The sequence below is a fragment of the Carcharodon carcharias genome, chromosome 6 (genome assembly GCF_017639515.1).
Source record: "Carcharodon carcharias isolate sCarCar2 chromosome 6, sCarCar2.pri, whole genome shotgun sequence".
Classification (NCBI taxonomy): Eukaryota; Metazoa; Chordata; class Chondrichthyes; order Lamniformes; family Lamnidae; genus Carcharodon; species Carcharodon carcharias.
Window position 1 is genome coordinate 175,334,592 of NC_054472.1, and position 21,603 is coordinate 175,356,194.

Sequence of the window (21,603 nt, forward strand, 5' to 3'; positions counted from 1 at the left end):
TGTAGTCCATCTGGTGTGGGTACACCCTCCATGCTGATAGGGAGGCTGTTCCAATATGTTGATACAGCAACGGTGAAAGAACAGTGAATAGTTCCAAGTTAGGATGGTGTGTGGTTTGAAGGTGGTAGGTTCCCATATTTCTGTTGCCCTTGTTCTTCTAGGTGGTAGAGGTTGCAGGTTTGCATGGTGCTGCAGTGCAGCTTGTATATAGCACAAACTGCTGCCACTGTGTGTTGGTGTTGGAGGGAGTGAATATTTAAGTTGGTTGATGGGTGCCAATCAAATGGGCTGCTTTGTCCTGGATGGTGTCAAACTTCTTGAGTGTTGTTGGAGCTGCACTCATCCAGGCAAGTGGAGAGTATTCCATCACACTCCTGACTTGTGCCTTGTAGATGGTGGATAGGCTTTGGGGAGTCAGGAGGTGAGTTATTCACCGCAGGATTCCTAGCCTCTGACCAGCTCTTGTAGCCACAGTATTCATATGGCTAGTCCAGTTCAGTTTCTGGTCAATGGTAACCCCCAGGATATTGGTAGTGGTAATGTCAGGATGTTAGTAATGGTAATGCCATTAAATGTCAAGGGCTGATGGTTGGACCCTCTCTTGTTAGAGATGGTCATTGCCTGGCACTTGTGTGGCGCAAATGTTACTTGCCACTTGTCAACCCAAGCTTGGATATTGTCCAGGTCTTGCTGCATTTGGACATGGACTGCTTCAGTCCCTGAGGAGTTGTGAATGGTCCTGAACATTGTGCAAGCATTAGCGAACATCCCCACTTCTGACATTATGATGGAGGGATTTTTATTTATGCAGTGAGTTATTATGATCTGGAGAGCACTGCCTAAATGGATGGTGGAAGCATGTTCAATGGTAACATTCATAGGGAGTTGGATAAATACCTGAAGGGGAAAACTTAATAGAGGAAAGAGCAAGGTCGTGGGATTAATTGGACAGCTATTTCAAAGAGCCAGCACAGACACAATGGACCAAGTGGCCTCCTTACATGCTGTATCATTTAATGTTTCGAGTCCGTATGACTCTTCAACAGAACTAAGGAAAAAAAAACAAAGGTGAAATATAAGCTGGATTAAGGAGGGGGGGGGGTGTGGGACAAGTAGAGCTGGATAGAGGGCCAGTGATAGGTGGAGATTGCCAAAAGATGTCATAGACAAAAGGACAAAGAGGTGTTGAAGGTAGTGATATTAGCTAAGGAATGTGCTTGTAGGTGACATTAAGGGTAGAAAGCAGGACAAGCAAGGTACAGATAGCCCTAGTGGGGGTGGGGTGGGGGGAAGGGATTGAAATAGGCTAAAAGTTAGAGACAAAACAATGGATGGAAATACATTTAAAAATAATGGAAATAGGTGGGAAAAGAAAAATCTATATAAATTATTGGAAAAAAGGGGGATCGGAAAGGGGGTGGGGATGGAAGAGAGAGTTCATGATCTAAAGTTGTTGAACTCAATATTCAGTCTGGAAGGCTGCAAAGTGACTAGTCGGAAGATAAGGTGCTGTTCCTCCAGTTTGTGTTGAGCTTCACTGGAACATTGCAGCAGGCCAAGGACGGTCATGTGGGCATGAGACCAGGGTAGAGTGTTGAAATGGCAAGCGACAGGGAGGGCTGGGTCATGCTTGCGGACAGAACAAAGGTGTTCCGCAAAGTGGTCACCCAGTCTGCGTTTGGTCTTTCCAATGTAGAGGAAACCACATTGGGAGCAACGAATGCAGTAGACTAAATTAAGGGAAGTGCAAGTGAAATGCTGCTTCACTTGAAAGGAATGTTTGGGCCCTTGGACAGTGAGGAGAGGAGAAGTAAAGGGGCAGGTGTTGCACCTTCTGCAGTTGGTGCCATGGGAGGGGGTTGAGGTGTAGGGGGTGATGGAGGAGTGGACCAGGGTGTCCCGGAGGGAACGATCCCTATGGAATGCCACCAGGGGGGGTGAAGGGAAGATGTGTTTGGTAGTGGCATCATGCTGGAGTTTGCGGAAATGGCGGAGGATGATCCTTTGAATGCGGAGGCTGGTGGGGTGATAAGTGAGGACAAGGGGGACCCTATCATGGATATGGGAGGGAGAGGAAGGTGTGAGGGCAACACTTTACACTTGAAACAAAAACAATAAGTGCTGGAAAAATTCAGCAGGTCTGACAGCGTCTGTGGAGAGAAAGACAGAGTTAACGTTTCGAGTCCGTACGACTCCTTCAGGACTACAGAAAAGTCTACTTGATCATCTATAAGTAAGCTTTGTCTTGTCGATAAGATATTTGGACCAATGAAGTGTAGATTAACAGTGCCTCGAGATGCAACCAAAATATCAGCACCGTCCCTTTGTGCCCATGCAATTTGTGTTGTGCTTAGTTTCTGACACCAGGCGGATTACGTTGAAAGCTATACATGGAGGTTTCCTGACAAGGGATCCGAAGCTGGGAACTCAAGCGTATCCTGAAGGATTACTTGCGATCGAATGACGAAGGAGTTATCTGAATCCAACAGGCAGTGCAGGAGTACAACCCTGCCCTTGCTCTCCCTGTTTTATTTCGAGATTATTCAGAGATAGAATCAAGATTTTAGAGGCGGAAGGGCGACGTAATACTATTTACGAACAATCAGCTTTCAACCCAGTTTACAATGTAAATTCCAGTCTTACTGCGAAACTCTTGCTTTCAGCCTTCAAGAATGAACTTCACGAAAACATGCTGGCAAGTGCGAAATGCTTGGTTGGGGAGAAATTGGGGTATTTGGAAATACTTGGAAGCAGAGCAAACAGGACAGCCGTGTAGGATTGGAAGTTGTGAATTGTTTTCATTGAGCGTGCAGGCTGATAGCCGGGACACACACTAGAGAGCAGCAGAGAGAGAGAGCGAGCGAGACTGGTGCTGAGATAGAGAGATAAAGAGAGAGAGAGAGCCGGGTCAGCCGTTCAGAGACCCAGTCTGACGAAAGTGTAAGCGGAGGAGAAGGCGATGGCTGGGTCGGGGGAGAGGAGCAGCCAGCAGCCGCTGGAGGAGTGCCTGGAAGCGGCAGTGCAGGTGGCGCTGGAAGCCGGCCAGGTGAGTGAGCGATCCCGGAGGTGGGGAGTGATCCTAAGTCAACGTGAGAGAGGGCTGAGTAGATCAAGAGCTGACAGCGCCTCTGTGGTGATAATTCTCCTGACCCCCTATCCAGGCCGATCAGCAGGGCAAGCAGGAGATGTCGCCTTGGCTGCTCAGTGTTTTTCTAATATATTGGCACTTTGAGTCCTGCTGCTTTGGGACGGGTCGAAACCACTCTTTCTAAATTTGCTTTGTGGGGTTGGGGGGCGGGGGGGGGGGGTGCAGGATCTGGTCTGTCTAGTTACTTTATGTTAAAGATCGGGCCACGCTCAGAAATGAAATAAAGCGCCAGTGTTGGCCTCTGGCCAGTTTTCGGGTCGGCTGGTTGCTTAATTTAAAATCAGAACTCGGTTTTTAGCACGAAAAAGTATGGCATGTGTAACCGACTGTTAGGCCAAGAAAAGGGGGATGGGGAGCTTGGTCAAGGATGTAGAATTCGTACAGCAGCGAGATCTGGAATTCAGTCCAGTCCAGTCCCGGTACTGTTGGGGCGGGGGCTGGTCATGTTGATGATGATGGTTCTGTAAATCTTCAGTGCCCGTCTCGTAAGATCTGCAGCCGACCCTCGCGTCTGCGTTTCTCGTGGATATATATTGCAGATTATTTCAACAGGAGGCAGAACTGCCAGGTTTGAAAGGAAACTGGATGCGACAACCTAGCTCCAGGTTTAGCGGACCCACATCCCATCCCCCCCCCACCCCCTCTCCTCCCATCCTACCCCGGTCTGAGCTCGAGTGCTGCGTGAATGTCAGCAAGTCCTTAAGGTTAAACTGCACAAGCCCTTATATAGTTTGTGCAGGAGAGATGTAGCGTCCCGCTGCAGTCACACCAGTGACGTTTTATAAAGCGGTCGTATAAATGTTCGAGGGTGAAGTGTGGAAGGAGATTAGACCACACTTGGGGGAGCAGCGTGTCGTTTTGCTCTCCAATGTTATAGAGAGGATATATGAAAGTGCAAAATAAATTGGTGAAGACGACGTCAGAACTGAAGGGTTATCGCCACCAGCGAAGACTGAACAGCCACTTTAGAGAAGGCTGAGGGAGGGAGGACCTGATAGAGGCCTCCAAGGTGATGACAGAGGTCGACAGAGAGAGAAAATGTTTCCACTTGGGAATGCCTCCAACAGCTATAAATATAAGATGGCCACCACTAAATCCAGTATTGAGTTCAGGAGAGTGGTTAGATTATCGAATTTGCCACCACCTAGGAGTAATTGAGGTGAATAACACCAATGTATTTGAGGGGAAGCTAGATAAGTTCATGAGGCAGGAAGGAATAGAGGTTATGCTGACAGTGTGCCAAAGTAGGGTGGAAAGAGGCTTGTGTGGAGCATAAACCTTTATTTCTCTGTAAACGATTTGACATTGAACCCATCCACTCAAATTTACACTTTCTTCTCTGGACTTGCTCTGTTTATTTACCAATTATTTAATCTGATTGGTTAAGGAGATACATAGTTGCTTAGTCCTGTTTTCCCAGGCCCTGCACCAAATGCTGAGTTTCTTTTACTGTATATCTAGCATCTTCAGCAACTTGCCAATCAAAAATTTTAAAAATCTCGGCACGCCCAGTAAAGATATGTCAATGTGCTGTGACAATAACTGGATACGAACCCCCTTATGAATTTACATCTGCTATTGTCTAGGTATTTACTGAAACTGAAATTAAATAGTCCCCCTCCCCCACTGACTCAGTGCCTGTGAACTCAAAAAGAGAGGTGCGGAGAAACTAATTCATCACAAGCAGGTGTGAACAGCCACCATTCATTGTGTAGCAATGACTTCTAACTTTGAATCATTGACGATTGAAATGGATTTCAGATAACAAATTTTATTACTCCAAAACCAGCCAGAAACGAGGCAGTCTGCAGACCAGTAGGACACGAGGGACCATTCCTACAGCAAGAAGACAGAACTCTGCCTAACAGCCAGTCAGCTGAGGTGCTAATTTGTCTTTAGCTTCAAAGATTCATCTCTACAGAAATTTGGCCATGATGTCATACACATCTTGTTCCAGAAACTTTCAGTCTCCATTAGAGAGCCCATCCAGGCGTGCAATGCTTGTGCCTTAAAATGACTGATTTAAACACATGCTTTTTTTGATCTTATTATTGTTATGTTAATAACATAACTGCAGGCTTCATCTCTAGAAGTCATCTTTTTTTGTGTGTGTGTTTGCATGCTTGAGGGAGTGAGTGTTTTTTGTGTTTACATTTCAGGGTGATGTGTAAATAAACGTTTATCTTTTCTTATTTAAAGTTACCAGAACGCCTGTTTCATGTCTACTATTAAAGGACACAGCACTCAAAGGGTTTTAAAACACTTCCTCGAAATACACATCTTGTTGCGAACAACTGAGAGGTGAGGGAAAAGGGAATAAGTTATCCCACCACAACCTCCCTCCCACCCAAAACTAATAACACACACCATTAGATTCATTCCTACAGCAAATTATAGACCAATATTTTCTGACAGATAACAAGCAACTGCAATGGCCCAGATTTTGCTGCAGCATGGCATCTCCTGTTAATTCGCTTTTCCCTTCCATATTTAGGTTTTTAAAACTTTTTACAAGGAAATCGCTGAAAGTGCAAACTGATAATGACATAGTGAGGATTGTGAAATTAACAGCACAAGGATAGATAAGGAAGTGTAAATTAGATGTGAATTCAATGTCAAAGCAGGTACAGAAGAGAAGTAGAGGGAAAGAAGGATTCTATTGGGGCAGGAGAAGAGAGAGAGGGAAAGTATTTTTTATTTAACATTGTAGGTTTAATAATCTCCAACTGCCATTAAGACCTGACAGAATGAGAGTCCACACTTATGAGTTTTCCATGCCAGGGAGGTTGACTAATGGTAATTAACACTTATCACATCATTAAAAGGGTACTTAGACTGAAGTGGACAAGACTTAACTTTCTGTGATGAGATTATATCTACCAAGCAAATGCAGCAACTTCACGCTGTTCAACACATGTCAGTGGTGAGTCAGACAGTGAGATCCCTTTGTGAAGCTAATGGTGGAGGGGTGCATCTCAGATAGAAACTTCTGGCTTTCCATGTTTAACCGTGCATCTGTCCTCGCCTGAAGCCACTTTAACATTTGTGCATAAGTAACAGCAGTTGCCGTTAGCCCCACTGTCACTTTTCAACAAATTATGACCCATTATTCTTACAGTAGCTTCATGAAGATCCACTACTTTACATCTCTGTTTCCCTCTTTGATTGTTCCATGGGTTTTTGACATGGAGGGATCTACATGCATTCCAGCATGGGTACCATTGAACCATAGAAAAGTTACAGCACAGAAGGAGGCCATTTGGCCCATCTTGTCCATGCCAGCATGGGTAGGTTCATTTCAATAGAGCAGGCATTTCAAACAAGACTGGGAACCAGTCAAGAACTACCTTACTCCAGGAAAAGACCTGTCCCAGCTGGCAACCTAATGTACCCATAAAAAATATATTCCATATGAGAATCTTCAGAGATGGGGGAGGAGTGAAATAGGAGGAAAGTTGTAAATGTAACAATGTAACAGCGAAAGAAAGTGTCTACAACAATGTTCATATATTATCTTTGTTTGTAGATAATTAGAGAAGCGTTAAGGATTGAAAAGCGAGTGCAGACAAAATCCTCGGCAGCAGACCTTGTAACTGAAACAGACCAGCTCGTTGAAAATCTAATCATCTCGACTCTAAGCAAAAAGTTTCCTTCACACAGGTAAGTGGTTTTGAATGGCAGCCATATGCTCCACGGATGTTATAATTTAATTTTTTTTTTGCCCTTTCCCACTTTAGATGGAGATCATTTGTTCCTACCAATGAAGATTAACATTCACTGACCAATAGCCTGCCTTTATCCATAGAAATAAGTGGTTGGTAAATTTGAAAATAGCTGAGATAATTACTAATATCTAATTGCTGTGCCTCATTTCATTGTTTCTAGCTCATATTTGATGGCTATAATGAGCCCAATGAACAGACTTGGTGAAAACGAGTTAGTTGAAGGGGTTGCAATATGAGGTGTTTTTGCATGGTAAAAGTGCAAGCAATTGGGAAGTGTGACATTGACTCCCTGTGAGCTGCAACTAGGAATGGGCCTAAGCACTTTGTTCAGGTAACATGGAAAAACACTTTTTTACATAGGGATTGTCCCCAGATTTGTCAGCTCTGCATCTGGGAACCAATGCCGGTTGGAAAAGAAAATAAGAAGACAAGAAATAGGAATGGGAGTAGGCCATACGGTCCCTCCAACCTGCTCCACCATTCAGTAAGATCAAGGAATGTCTTGCTGCAATTATACAGGGCCTTGGTGAGACCACACCTGGAATATTGTGTGCAGTTTTGGTCTCCTTATCTGAGGAAGGATGTTCTTGCTATAGAGGGAGTGCAGTGAAGGTTTACCAAACTGATTCCTGGGATGGCGGGACTGACATATGAGGAGAGATTGAGTCGGTTAGGATTATGTTCGCTGGAGTTCAGAAGAATGAGGGGGGATCTCACAGAAACCTATAAAATTCTAACAGAACTAGACAGGGTAGATGCAGGAAGGATATTCCCAATGGTAGGGGAGTCCAGAACAGTCTGAGGATACGGGGTAGACCATTTAGGACTGAGATGAGAAATTTCTTCACCCAGAGAATTCGCTACCACAGAAAGTAGTTGAGGCCAAAACATTGTATGTTTTCAAGAAGGAGTTAGATATAGCTCTTGGGGCGAAAGGGCTAAAAGGATTTGGGGAGAAAGCAGGAGCAGGCTGTTGAGTTGGATGATCAGCCAAAACCATAATGAATGGCGGAGCAGGCTCGAAGGGCCGAATGGCCTATTCCTGCTCCTAGTTTCTATGTTTCTATTTCAGATCTGTTTGCCATTTCACTTGATTCCTTTACTGTCCAAAAATCTATTGATCACAGTTTTGAAAAAAATCCATATATATGTGGGGAGGTGATGGTGTAGTGTAGTGGTATTGTCACTGGGCTCATAACCCAGAGATCCAGGGTAATTCTCTGGGACCTGGGTTCAAATCCCACCATGGCAAGAAATGAAATTTTAATTTAATAAAAATCTGGAATTAAAAGTCTTATGATAACCCCAAAACCATTGCCAATTATCACAAAAACCCATCTAGTTCACTAATGTCCTTTAGGGAAGGAAATCTGCTGTCTTAACCTGGTCTGGCCTGCATGTGACTCCAGACCCACAGCAATGTGGTTGACCCTCAAATGCCCTCTGAACAAGGGCAATTAGGGACGGGCAATAAATGCTGACCTAGCCGGAGATGCCCACATCCCACGAATCAATTAAAAAAAAATCAAGACTGAACATCCACAGCTATCAATTCCAGGCAATTCCAAAGATTCACAACCACCTTAGTGAAGAAATTTCTCTTCGTCTGAGTCCTAAATGGTTGGCCCCTTATCCTGAGCCTATGATCCCTGGCTCTAGACTCTCCGTGCAGGGGAAACAACCTCTCGGCATCTACCCTGTCCAGCCCTCTCAGATAAATGTTAAATGTTGTGTTTATATATTTCAGTGTTGCCTATAAAGTCATGCCATAACTAAATGAGGCAATGCTATTGTTTCTGGGACACTAAGATTACCCCGTATTAAACAACAGTGTCTGATGGCAGAGGCCGCTGCTAACCCCGATTAGCCTGGCTACTGCAGCCGTGAGCTGTCATCCGATGTGCACAGGAGTGTGGCGTGTTTTGTTTCTCAACCAGTGCTGGCCTTTTTGGAGCTTCTCCCAACATGGGGATTCGGCTCACAACCAGATAGAGAAAAGTGTAAGTGGGACTTTTGAGCGAGGCACCAAGCTTTCACTTCCTGTTTCAGTGCTACTCTTGGAGGCGCACAAATAGAACAAATCCCTGAGCAGCAGTAGCATCACTGTACTGTGGGAAATCTTCCACTGGATGTGGTTTTGCTTACATATGTGACAAGTGAGTTAGCGGTAGAGCAGGTGGGACAGATGTATTCATTCACTGGCACTCTACAATCGTGTCATTTTAAGTTTGCCTTCTTGTCTTAAGTGTTCTGCACAAAATGAAAGTTTTTCTTGAAGCAGCTTTTTTGTTAAATGATCTGACATTTATAGATTCTAATTCTTCCGGTGTGTAATGCTGTGTGCTCTCATATGCCCTTTCATTCTCAAGCATCATGTCTGGATATGGGCGGTGCTAACAAGGACATTTATTGCCCTTCCCTTGTTGCCCCTGAGAAGGTGGTATTGAGCCTTCCCTTTCAAGCATGGCAACCCATGTGAAGAAAGTGCTTGCACAATGCTGTTATACACATTAGAAGAGTTTAAAATGGATGACAGCGAATCAGCAGCCTGTTTCACATCCCTCCCCATTGATATTTTCAGTCCCTTCAATAGAATAAAAAGGTGGGAGAAATATGAAACTATCCCAATGTATAAAACTCATATATTTTGTTATCATTCTGCTATTATGGATCGTAAATTCATGGTTTTCTATATGGTTTTCACAAACTGGTTATATTTTTTGGAAGGTATTTCATTTTCCACGCTTTTCCCCTGTGGTTTTATGACAAACATTGTCCTTTGCCACAAGTGTGGGCAGAGCATTACCTGCGTCCCAAGCTGCAATGTCACCAACTGCAATGAGGTGACTAAGAAAAGTCCATTGTGACTCACTGTAATATTCTAGTTTCTCTGGCCTGTGTTTAGCATCTATTCTAGACAACATGACTTGGTGCAGTGCATTGAAACTTCACTATATTTGACATATTGAATCAACTCCTACTCCTTTGTCAGGACTTCAACATTCCCAACTGCTATATCCATCTCTCTTCCCTCCATCCTACAACAGATACTCAAAAACCAATCCTGTTGACATCTAGTCATTGATATTGTCTTTCCTCATACTCTTGCATCATGATTGTGCCTGGCATTATGAGGGGGCCCAGGCCTTCACAAGTTTCACAGTAATACCTGATCTACAGACTGCCGTAATTTTAGACTATAATCAAAGCTACGTGATTCCATAATTTTTTTCAATTTAATTTTTAATATTTAGCCTAAAATGACATTTAATTAGAAGCAGAATTTCCAGCAAAATGTCTATCTCTTGAGATGGTCAGTTGTTTCCCTTTTGAGGAATTGTGCATGTTAGATGGGAGTTAGTGGTTGAAGTGAGACTCACTGTTCCAATGATGAATGCCACAAACCTAAAACTATTCATTTCTTGAAAGGAAATTGGATCCTGAAACATAGTTGGAAGTAAGTAATTCAAACAAAATTGTCTGAGTGGTATAAGCCAAGTTTGGACTCATAATTTCCCCAAGCGATTGATATCTGATCTTGCTAATAGAGTCAATTAATAGATACTTCTACTAGAGGAACAAAATATGATGGTGCAGGTGCCTCAGAAAATACAGCTCCCACCCTCGCTGTCCCTCCACCCAAAGGTCTAGTTTCAAAGCACCGCAAGCTATTCTTACTCTCAAAATAATGCATGCCTGTGTGATATACAGAGAGGGAAACAAAACAATTAATTTGTGGGTAAATGCAAACTACTGGTTAGGCATGTTACTGAGCCATTCAGAGAAAACCCTAGGTTTAAGTTACAGTCCTTGCCACGTTAGCTGATCTAAGTCAGAGCAGTAATTGGAGTGCTTCACCTGACCTCAATTTCTTGGGCTGGGGAGAGAAAATCCGCAAAGGTTTTCATTGCAGACTATCATCGGTGACCCCTGTTGACAAGTGTTTGTGGTAGAAGAGAATTGAGCCTTTCTGTGATGTCCCGTTTATTTTAAAGCCACCCATTGTACAGGCCCTTGTACAATTGAAGACTTGGTTAAAGTGTCAGATGACTGCCATATCTCAGCAGGACTCTGCATCTTTAGGAAAGAGAGTTTATGGAAATAAAGGTTTAGGTAAAAGCCAAAACTAATCAGTTTTAGAATACTGAGTCCTGCAATATGCAGAATGAATCGTCGGTAAATGAATCAGTCAGTTTTGGATTTTTAATTCAGTCAGAAATCTGTCTTTTAAAAGGTGGTTATTTGGATTTGAGTTTGGTTGTGTTCGTGTTCAAGTCATTGTTTTCTATTTTTAAAAAATACCTTTATGGGTAAATATATTATTGATAGGCATAATAGGCTTTGCTTCATAATAGCCCAGATATGATATATATCTCTAAACTCCTAAGTTTTTCCGAATCTATTCACAGTTAGTATAAATGTTTTATTGGGAATTAGATTAATATCAACTAACAAGGTCTTACTGCAGGACGTTGTATGTTGCTGCTGGTGCTTTATTTATATATTTGTTGGGATGTGTGTGGTGATGATACAGTTAATGCAGTGCATGCAGGTACAGCAGGCAGTAAAGAAGACAAATGGTATGTTGACCTTCATAGGGAGAGGATTCGAGTACTGGAGCTGTCTTGCTGCAAGTATATAGGGCCTTGGTGAGACCACACTTGGAATATTGTGTGCAGTTTTGGTCTCCTTATCGGAGGATGTTCTTGCTATAGATGGAGTGCAGTGAAGGTTTACCAGACTGATTCCTGGGATGGCGGGACTGACATATGAGGAGAGATTGAGTCGGTTAAGATTATATTCACTGGAGTTCAGAAGAATGAGGGGGGATCTCATAGAAACCTGTAAAATTCTAACAGGACTAGACAGGGTAGATGCAGGAAGGATGTTCCCGATGGTGGGGGAGTCCAGAACCAGGGGTCATAGTCTGAGGATACGGGGTAGACCATTTAGGACTGAGATGAGGAGAAATTTCTTCACCCAGAGAGTGGTGAGCCTGTGGAATTCGCCAGCACAGAAGGTAGTTGAGGCCAAAACATTGCATGTTTTCAAGAAGGAGTTAGATATAGCTCTTGGGGTGAAAGGGATCAAAGGATATGGGGAGAATGTGGGAGCAGGCTATTGAGTTGAATGATCAGCCATGATCATAATGAATGGCAGAGCAGGCTCAAAGGGCCGAATGGCCTACTCCTATTTTCAACGTTTCTATGTTTTACAACTGAATGGCTGCTTCTATCATAACCAAGGGCACAAAGATTCGGTTTATTGAAGGGCATTAGTGAACTAGTTTGTGTTTTTTACACCAATTTGTGAACATTCATGTTGACTTATTACATAAAACATAAAAAATTTATGGCACAGAAGGAGGCCATTTGGCCCATCGTGCCTGTGCTGGCCAAAAGAGAGTGATCCAGCCGCATGCCACTTTCCAGCTCTTGGTCTGTAGTCTTGTAGGCTACAGTACTTCAGGAGCATATCCAAGTATTTTTTAAAATGCAGTGAGAGTTCCTGCCTTTATCAGCCTTTCAGGCAGTAAGTTCCAGACCCCGAACGGCCTTTGGGTAAAAGAAAAAAAATTCTCCTAATTTCCTCTCTAATTCTTCCTTAAATTTATGGTCCATTGTTATTGACCTACTAAGGGAAATAGGTCCTTCCTATCCACTTTAATAGGCCCCTCATAATTGTGTGCACCTCAATTAAATCTCCCATTAGCCTTCTCTGTTCCAAAGAAAATAACCTTAGCCTATCCAGTCTTTCTGCATTGTTTACCTCCGCTATACCCTCTCTAGTGATCTCACATCCTTCCTGCAATACGGTGACCAGAACTGTGTGCAGTAGTCCAGCTGCAGCTTCTATGCCTTGGTTAATAAAGGAAAATATCCTGTTTGCCTTTAAACCCACCTTATCTACCTGTCCAGTTACCTTCAGGGATCTGTGGAGAAACACTCCAAGGTCCCGCTGCTCCTCCACACTTCTGAGTATCCTACTATTTATTGTATATTTCGCTGCCTTTTTTCCCCTCCCAACTATATTACTTCACGTTTCTCCGGATTGAATCCCTTTTGCTACTTTTCTATTCACCTGACCTTTTTTGATATCCTTTTGGAGTCTACAGTTTTCTTCTTGCAATAATTGGTTGTGTGGTTGATGGTCAGCTGCAATATATATCACTGCAAAAAGCAAGGGTCCTAGTACTGAGCCTTGTAGAACCCCAATGGAAACAGCCTTCCAGTCATCGAAACACCTATTGCCTGCCTCTGAGCCAGCTTTGGAATCAATTTGCCACTTTCATTTGGATCCCATGAACCTTAATCTTTTGACCAGTCTGCCCTGTGGAACTTTGTCAAAAGCCTTGCTAAAATCCACGTGGACTATTCTGCTGCTGGCCTACAACTACCAGATTTATTGAATTAATTTTCATATCCTAACAGTGGGATTTTGAACTCCGGTAGCAATATGGGTCAACAGCAGGTAAATTAAGTTGAGTTATAGATAATCCATAACTGAATGGCAAGACAGATTGACGTAGCTGAATAGGACATTTCTGTGCCTAGAACCAGGACACTTGCCCAACCTGCTGTCCTATCAGTACGTGAACAAAATGTTTGAATTTGCTTAGTGTAAAAGGGAAGGAATTTTGTTTACTGTATATTTACTGGAAGTTATGTAATTTGGTCATGAGATGTTTTTATGGCCAGTAGAAGTAGTGGTAGAATGACTGCCCTCTTTTCCCACTCCTTGTTTGACCACAAAGCACACTTGCCAATTCAGTGAGTGTTTAACTTTTCTGTGATGTGACTGTAAAATACGGATACAGGTTTTCATGTAAGTTTTTTACAAGGAAAGAGAATAATGTTTATTGTACTTAACACCCGATCTTAATAAAATGCTCCAGCTCTCTTTCTCATGTGTATTCAAGAGTTCATGCACACACAAGTAAATTACAAAGTGGGAGGAAAGATTTGGCAGTTTTTAAAATTCAAAAAGTCAGATCTTTATGATTCAGTAGATTGCTGCCTTGGATGGTTTCAGACTGGGTCCAGTGATCTTTCTAAATTCTGTCTAAAGTCGATTTAAAGATGTTGATTGATGGTTTCTGTTTGGTTCCTGGAGTGAACAACTGCTGAGTTGGTTTTTAGATGCTGCCCACAGCTTATAACAGGTCAAACAACAGGCAGGGCTCAAGCTTGCAGGATTAGTAAAGAGAGAGAGAAAGAATGCCCACTCGTGGATTACATTCGTCAACACCTCTCCTCCTTCTGTTCTCTGGCCTGGAGAAAAACAATTTTGTAAACACAAAATGGGTTAGTTGATCATCACATGATTCCCCCCCACCAACTGACCAGTTACCCAAACATGATCACAGCAAGTTGATCCCAAGCCCATGGTTTAGACATGATTAGATTATGGCTGGACAAGTTCCTTTCTCATTAAGGGTCTGTTGTCCAAACTGATTGCATCCAATGGCTTGTTTCCCACCCAGTTGAATACATAGGTACTGTCCGAATGGTTTGTGAATAGGTCAGGAGATGGGGTCGTTCATTTTCCTCTAAGGTCTTTGATGGGTTCTTCTAGACAGCTTAACGCTGTTTTTAATGGTTTTAGAACTTTTAAAATACAGTTATGAAAATATTCAGCCATTTTAGCTTCCGTTTTAAGTCATTGAAATGCTGTTGTTCAGTCTTTTAAAACACAACCTGTGGTTTCACCCCAGTAAATAGACATTTTTGATATTAAGCATGGCTATGTAACATTAAATGAGCATTTTGACAAAAATGATAAATATGAGAAAGGAAACATTGTGCTTCTGTACATTCCAAAAACTGAGTTAATATTTTTAGAGGAAATAAGTTTTCAGTTTGGTGCTGCAGATATGTCACTGTGACTTAACAATATGCAGCTCTTGACCAAAGAGGTTAAATTAAATAATCAATTTCATCCCTGCCCCAGTGTCTTTAATCTGAATGTTTTATGTATCTTTCCCTGTCATTAATCAATGCCAATTTGTGTTGTAAAACATTTACTCATACAGAGGCCACAAAATTAGGAAGTTGCGTTTTTAATTAAACTTCCTGTAGGCATTAGTGGCATTTCTGAATCCTCGCTCTAAAAACCCAATTACAGATTTTTTTCCTTTCCTCTGTGAGTATTTAGAATCTTTTCCTCTACCCCACTCCAAGCTTTTGGCTCCTTGATCGTGGGATTCTGCTGCTGAACATTGCTGTGGCCTTATGATTTAATTAGGAAGAAAATTACTTCATTCCCCCTTCTCAAACCAGCTTCAGCTCCACATCCACGTTTGGGACCCATGTGGTGAAGCAGAAATCCGTATCCTTGCGTGACACGCTTACACCAGTAGATATGCAGCCATAGAAGATACTTGCAAAGATTGTGTAATACTGAGGTTAAGTACTCACTGGAAAAACAGTATAACCTACTTCATTATATAAACAAGATAGTGAATATAGTGAGGCCGTCTTTGAAGAATGTACAGTTGGTGAAATATTGCTGGTGTTGGTGCATTGCTTCAGAAGTGACAGTACAAATTCAGAGGTACGTCCTGACTGACATCAAAAGGGAGCGGTGTAAGCCTCCTTGCATGCAATGTTATTGCAACACATTGTCCTCATATCTTATGGAGTTGATCTTCATTATGGTATTAAGCTGAATTGAAAAAAAACTAATGAACTGTCTGAACATTTTATAAACAGAAGAAGAGTTTATAGTGAGTTAGAATGTGCCCAAAACAAAAACAATCAGGAAACTTTCAGGTGCTGTTTTAGTGAGTGTCCAGTCAAATACCTGTAAGTAACCGATTGAAAATGACTTTGGAAAACCATACTGAGCCATGCAACAGTTTAATTGGTGTACACGAGTCAGTTTCTTAGTAAGTTAAATACTTTTGACATGAACAATTTAAAATGTGCCTACATGTGCATGTGTGCCTAGGAAAACAAGCGCAAATTGAAATGACCGAACCGGTGGGATTGACGGAATCTCACAATTTCGAACTGGTGGAATGGGGGTGCGGGTGGGGGTGTGATGACCAGTTTTGTGTGTGAGGCCTGATCCAGCAAATTAAATCTTAAATCAGTGGAAAATACAAACGTACGTGGATTTGGACATAACTCACTTGCATTTAAAATGCCCCAGTCTTTTGCACTGATTCAGACGATTCCTCCCAGATTGCACTGATTGGCCTAAACCAACAGGAGTTGAACTCCAAAACAAAACCAGAATTACCTGGAAAAACTCAGCAGGTCTGGCAGCATCGGCGGAGAAGAAAAGAGTTGACGTTTCGAGTCCTCTTGACCCTTCAACAGAACTGAGTGAATATTAGAAGAGGGGTGAAATATAAGCTGGTTTAAGGTGGGGGTGGAGGGGGGTGGTGGTTGTAGGGACAAGCAAGCAGTGATAGGAGCAGATCATCAAAAGATGTCACAGACAAAGGAATAAAGAAGTGTTGAAGGTGGTGATATTATCTAAATGAATGTGCTAATTAAGAATGGATGGCAGGGCACTCAAGGTACAGCTCTAGTGGGGCTGGGGTGGAAAGATTAGCAGGGCATACAAGATTTAAAAATAATGGAAATAGGTGGGAAAAGAAAAATCTATATAAATTATTGGAAAAAACAAAAGGAAGGGGGAAGAAACGGAAAGGGGGTGGGGATGGATGAGGGAGTTCAAAATCTAAAGTTGTTGAATTCAATATTCAGCCCAGAAGGCTGTAAAGTGCCTAGTTGAAAGATGAGGTGCTGTTCCTCCAGTTTGCGTTGGGCTTCACTAGAACAATGCAGCAAGCCAGGGACAGACTTGTAGGCAAGAGAGCAGGGTGGAGTGTTAAAATGGCAAGCGACAGGCAGGTTTGGGTCTTTCTTGCGGATAGACCGCAGGTGTTCTGCAAAGCGGTCGCGCAGTTTACGTTTGGTCTCTCCAATGTAGAGGAGACCACATTGGGAGCAACGAATGCAGTAGACTAAGTTGGGGGAAATGCAAGTGAAATGCTGCTTCACTTGAAAGGAGTGTTTGGGCCCTTGGACGGTGAGGAGAGAGGAAGTGAAGGGGCAGGTGTTGCATCTTTTGCGTGGGCGTGGGGTGGTGCCATAGGTAGGGGTTGAGGAGTAGGGGGTGATGGAAGTGTGGACCAGGCTATCCCGGAGGGAACGATCCCTACGGAATGCCACCGGGGGGGGGTGAAGGGAAGATGTGTTTGGTGGTGGCATCATGCTGGAGTTGGCGGAAATGGCGGAGGATGATCCTTTGAATGCGGATGCTGGTGGGGTGATAAGTGAGGACAAGGGGGACCCTATCATATTTCTGGGAGGGAGAAGAAGGCGTGAGGGCGGATGCGCGGGAGATGGGCCGGACACAGTTGAGGGCCCTGTCAATGACCGTGGGTGGTAAACCTCAGTTAAGCAAGAAGGAGGACATGTCAGAGGAACTGTTTTTGAAGGTAGCATCATCAGAACAGATGCGACAGAGGCGAAAGAACGGAGAGAATGGGATGGAGTCCTTACAGGAAGCGGGGTGTGAGGAGCTGTAGTCGAGGTAGCTGTGGGAGTCGGTAGGCTTGTAATGGATATTGGTGGACAGTCTATCACCAGAAATTGAAACAGAGAGGTCAATGAAGGGAAGGGAAGTGTCAGAGATGGACCATGTGAAAATGATGGAGGGGTGGAGATTGGAAGCAAAATTAATAAATTTTTCCACTATATATATAGAAGTTGAGCTCTATTGTATTTGGAAGATGTGGACACTGCTGATAGGACTTTTCAAAACATTTAAAACTGATAGGAAGTGTTGGAAGGGCAGAACTCAACAACTAGAGAATGTGAATGCAAAGCTATTTGCTGCAAAATGATCTTGTACTTATCTGCGTCTTGGAGTAATAGCTACAGTATAAGCACAGTCCCAATGTGTTTTCCTCCCTTGCAATCTATATTATTTAGTTTACCTTCATTACAAATGAATCATATTAATAACATTAGGTGGGGGTTGCTGGGCTCTACAGAGTTACACTTGAATATTTCTGGCTTAATTATTGGGATGCAGCCTTGTTTAAAAATACCAGGGAAACTGCATTGCTCATTTCCTGTTCTTATTTAGGAACTCTGTCATGTTTTAACTTCAATATTGAATACTTGTATCATCCTGCTACAGTACAGTTTTATATTAAGCTGAGCCAGATCAAAATTTATATGGCTACGTGAAAGAAATAATTATGTAATAAAATAATTAAAAATTTTAGTTTGACTTGAATTATCGATTTGGTGACTAAGAAACTGTGGTACATACAGGCCAGGATTTTTTATTTGGCATGCAGGGTTGGGCCTGACACGCTGATGCACAGCGATGTGGGGCGTGTGTCCTGATGTCATCGTGATGTTTCGATCGGCCAGCGCGTGCTGGAGTCGGCTGCATGCCCACCGATAACTGATAGGCCTATTAAGGCCATTAACGAATTAATTAATGCCATTGGCGGGCAGGCAAAAAGGCCAAGCAGCCTTCAGGTTTTTTTAGGAAACCTCATCCATGAGCGAGATGAGGATTCCTAAAGCTTTTACTACTTAAATAAAAACTTTATATGAAAAATAAAAACATGTCCCATCTCATTAAATTTTTAATTTCTGTCGGTGTTTTTACAAACCACTTCAATCTCCCTGAGGCACAGAGCTGCTCTTTTGCACACAGGCATGAAACAGCGCTGGCCCCGACTTTCCCTCCTCACCCCCTGTTGAGCACGACTTCACACGTATTACGCTGGGCGGGCCTTAAATGGCCCACCCCCTGTAAAATGGCGGCGCAGAGCCGATTACGGGCAGCATTCGGCTCTGCCACTGGCCCACCTGCTCCCGCTGAGCCAGTCAATGTGGGAAAAGTTCTGGCCGTAGTTTGTAGTTAAATAATATTGTGTATAGCTGAATGAATATATATAATGTAATGCGTGATTGGCTTTCCTTTAATTGAATCAAGTTTGTTGTTGCAGATTTATTGGTGAAGAATCAGTTGCAGCTGGTGAAAAGTGCATTCTGACCGATGATCCCACTTGGATAATAGACCCCATCGATGGAACATGTAACTTTGTACACGGGTATAATCTGTGCTTCAAAAGATTATTTCCAGCCCTTCTCAAAGAAACCAGCCACCTTGTATACAAAACTGGATTATGAATGCATGCTTAAGTATTACACAGGAATACAAGCTTAGTGTTCTTGTTGTCCTTTGCTGTTGAAAATATTTGCTTTTCAATGTGTAAAACAACAAGTGCTGGCAAATTTTTAAGGGGTAGTTTTTTTGACCCCCTGAAAGAGGAAAATGGTGGCACAGTGGTAACATCACTGGACTGCTAATCCAGATGCCTAGGCTAATGCTCTGGGAATGTGGATTCAAATCTGAAATAGAAAGCTAGTCTCAGTGATGGTGACCATCAAACTATCATCAATTGTCATAAAATCCCATCTGGTTCACTAACGCCCTTTAGGGAAGGAAATCTGCCATCCTGGCCTAAATGTGACTCCAGACCCACAGCAATTTGGTTGACTCTTAATTGCCCTCTGAAGTGGCCTAGCAAGCCACTCAGTTCAAGGACAGTTAGGAATGGGCAACAAACACTAGCCCTGCCAACGATACCCACATCTCATGAAAGAATTAAAAAAATATATATATATAAAGACTAAAATCACTGCTAAACTTGGTAGATATTGATACAGCAGCATATTTCGTATGGAAAGGGTAACATCCATAACAATTTCTCTGTAACTTTAGTAACAGAGATTGGGAGTGGCAGTGGCAGTGTGGTCAATCCTAAGGAAGGCAGTACAGGTTCTGACTCTTAAAGAAGAAAGTAACTCTTTAATATGTAGCTGCTGATAACGATGTGTATATACATTGGAGCTGCCTTCTCCTTTAACAAGGGTATAGGCTTCGTGAGTAATTATTACACCAATTACTATTTGTGAATTCTTGAACAAAACAAGGAAGAATGTCATGTCAAATACAGGAAGTTGATTCCACAGAGGTTATGAAGAAATAATTGCAACACTGAGTGAGAAAAGAAAATGCTTCTATTTATATAGCACCCTTCATAACCATAGGGTATTCCAAACCACTTTACAGCCAATGAAGTAATTTAAATGTGTTGTCACTGTTACATCATATGAAATGTGGCAGCCAGTTTGTGCACAATGAGGCCCCATGAATAGCAATGTGGTGATGACTAGATTATGTGTTTTGTGATGTTGGTTAAGGGATAAATATTGTCCAGGACATCGGGGAGAACTCCTGCTCTTCGAAATAGTGCCAAAGGATCTTTAATGCCTACCTGAGTGGGCAGTTAGGCCTCGATTTAATGTCTCATCCAGAAGACAGAGCCTCAGACAGTGCAGCATTCCCTTGGCACTCCATTGGAGTGACAGCGTAGAATTTGTGCTCAAGTGTCTGGAGTGGGACTTGAACCTTTGACTTACTGACTTAGGGGGTGAGATTGCTACCAACTAAGCCACAGCTGACATAATATGAAAGGTGCGAGGATTGAATTTTTATGCAGCTAATTACTATGAAACAAGTTTGGGCATTTTAAAGCTGCATGTTCTTGCAGCGTTGTTGGTGGCTGTTTAATTTCACAGCAAAAAAGCCAGCATTTTCTCATTTTCTATTGAGATGAATTTCATAACCTAAGTAACAGTTGGATTTCCTCATTAGGTCAAACAATTGCTTTTCCTCTCTTTTAATTTCTAGAGTAACATTGTTATATCAACCAGAATTATGACACTGACTTCTCTTTTTTAGAGCACCGGTGGTGGCAGTTTCTATTGGACTTTCTGTCAAAAAAGAGGTAAAGAATATTGTGTGATGAACTGGCCTTCTGCCTTGACTGCATCTCAATTTCATCAGTTTCCTCCCCCTCCCCAATTTCCTCCTCTCTTTAAGAAATTAACTCTTTCCTGGGCTACAATTCCAGATTCACAGCCTTCCTGCCCCAAATAAACTGTGAGAACGGATGGCGAGTGTCGCTAAGTTATTTGACAAGCCTGATTTGAAAACTTGCCTTCCATCCATCTCATATGTTTATTGGAAAAGCAATGAGGAGCAGATAGCTGTCCCCCCTCTAGGTCAGAGGCACTGAGGCTAATTGTGGCAAGCATCTTCTCAGATCAGCTGAAGCCAACTAACAAAGCAGACCGAGATAATCAAACATGGGACCTTCAGGCACTTGGGAGTGGCATGGGATTTTGAATAAGCATGAAATCATTAAGAGAGTTGGAGCTGCGTCACTTAGAGCTGAGGAATTGGTCTATGGAGGTACATTTTGCAAAATTTAAAATTAAACACTCTTTGCCACAGCTCTCTATTGAGATGGTTGTGGTGGATGCTAGGCTTACAATGGCCGGGATTTTCCGGCTCCGTTGTGGGCGGGACCCCCACGGGCGAGGCAACGCCCCAGCCAGAAGTCCATTGACTTGCGGCGGGACCGGAAGATCCCGGCGGTCGGGCGGTTCGCAAAGTCCCGCCCACGGTGTGTAACTTGAATATTGTGGGCCATGTTGGACTGTTACTGATGGAGTGTGTCAGCTTGAAGTGCTGACCAGTTGAGTTGCAAGGCTTGAGAAGCAACTAACTACACACAAAGGAGAAAAGACCTTTCATGAATTTGTGACCATTGGAATCCAGGGCAACAGTGTTGCAAAGATTAAGATGTGGTTAGCAGCTTCTAGAGCATTTGAGAAGTGT

The 21,603-nt window shown here is 42.8% G+C and overlaps 1 protein-coding gene across 2 annotated transcripts in view; it reads left to right on the forward strand.

The window, feature by feature from the left end:
* Window positions 1–2,247: 2,247 nt before the first annotated feature.
* impa2 (inositol monophosphatase 2) overlaps window positions 2,248–21,603 on the forward strand; it is a 56,504-nt gene continuing 37,148 nt past the window's right edge. The window contains exons 1-4 of one of the 2 annotated variants that reach the window (XM_041190537.1): window positions 2,248–3,046; window positions 6,675–6,808; window positions 18,860–18,964; window positions 20,662–20,707. In XM_041190537.1, the coding sequence (XP_041046471.1) occupies window positions 2,960–3,046; window positions 6,675–6,808; window positions 18,860–18,964; window positions 20,662–20,707 (372 nt within the window). In that variant the 5' untranslated portion in view covers window positions 2,248–2,959. Of the gene's footprint in view, window positions 3,047–4,187; window positions 4,308–6,674; window positions 6,809–18,859; window positions 18,965–20,661; window positions 20,708–21,603 lie in introns of those variants that run through there. The other variant, XM_041190536.1, reaches the window with a different exon arrangement.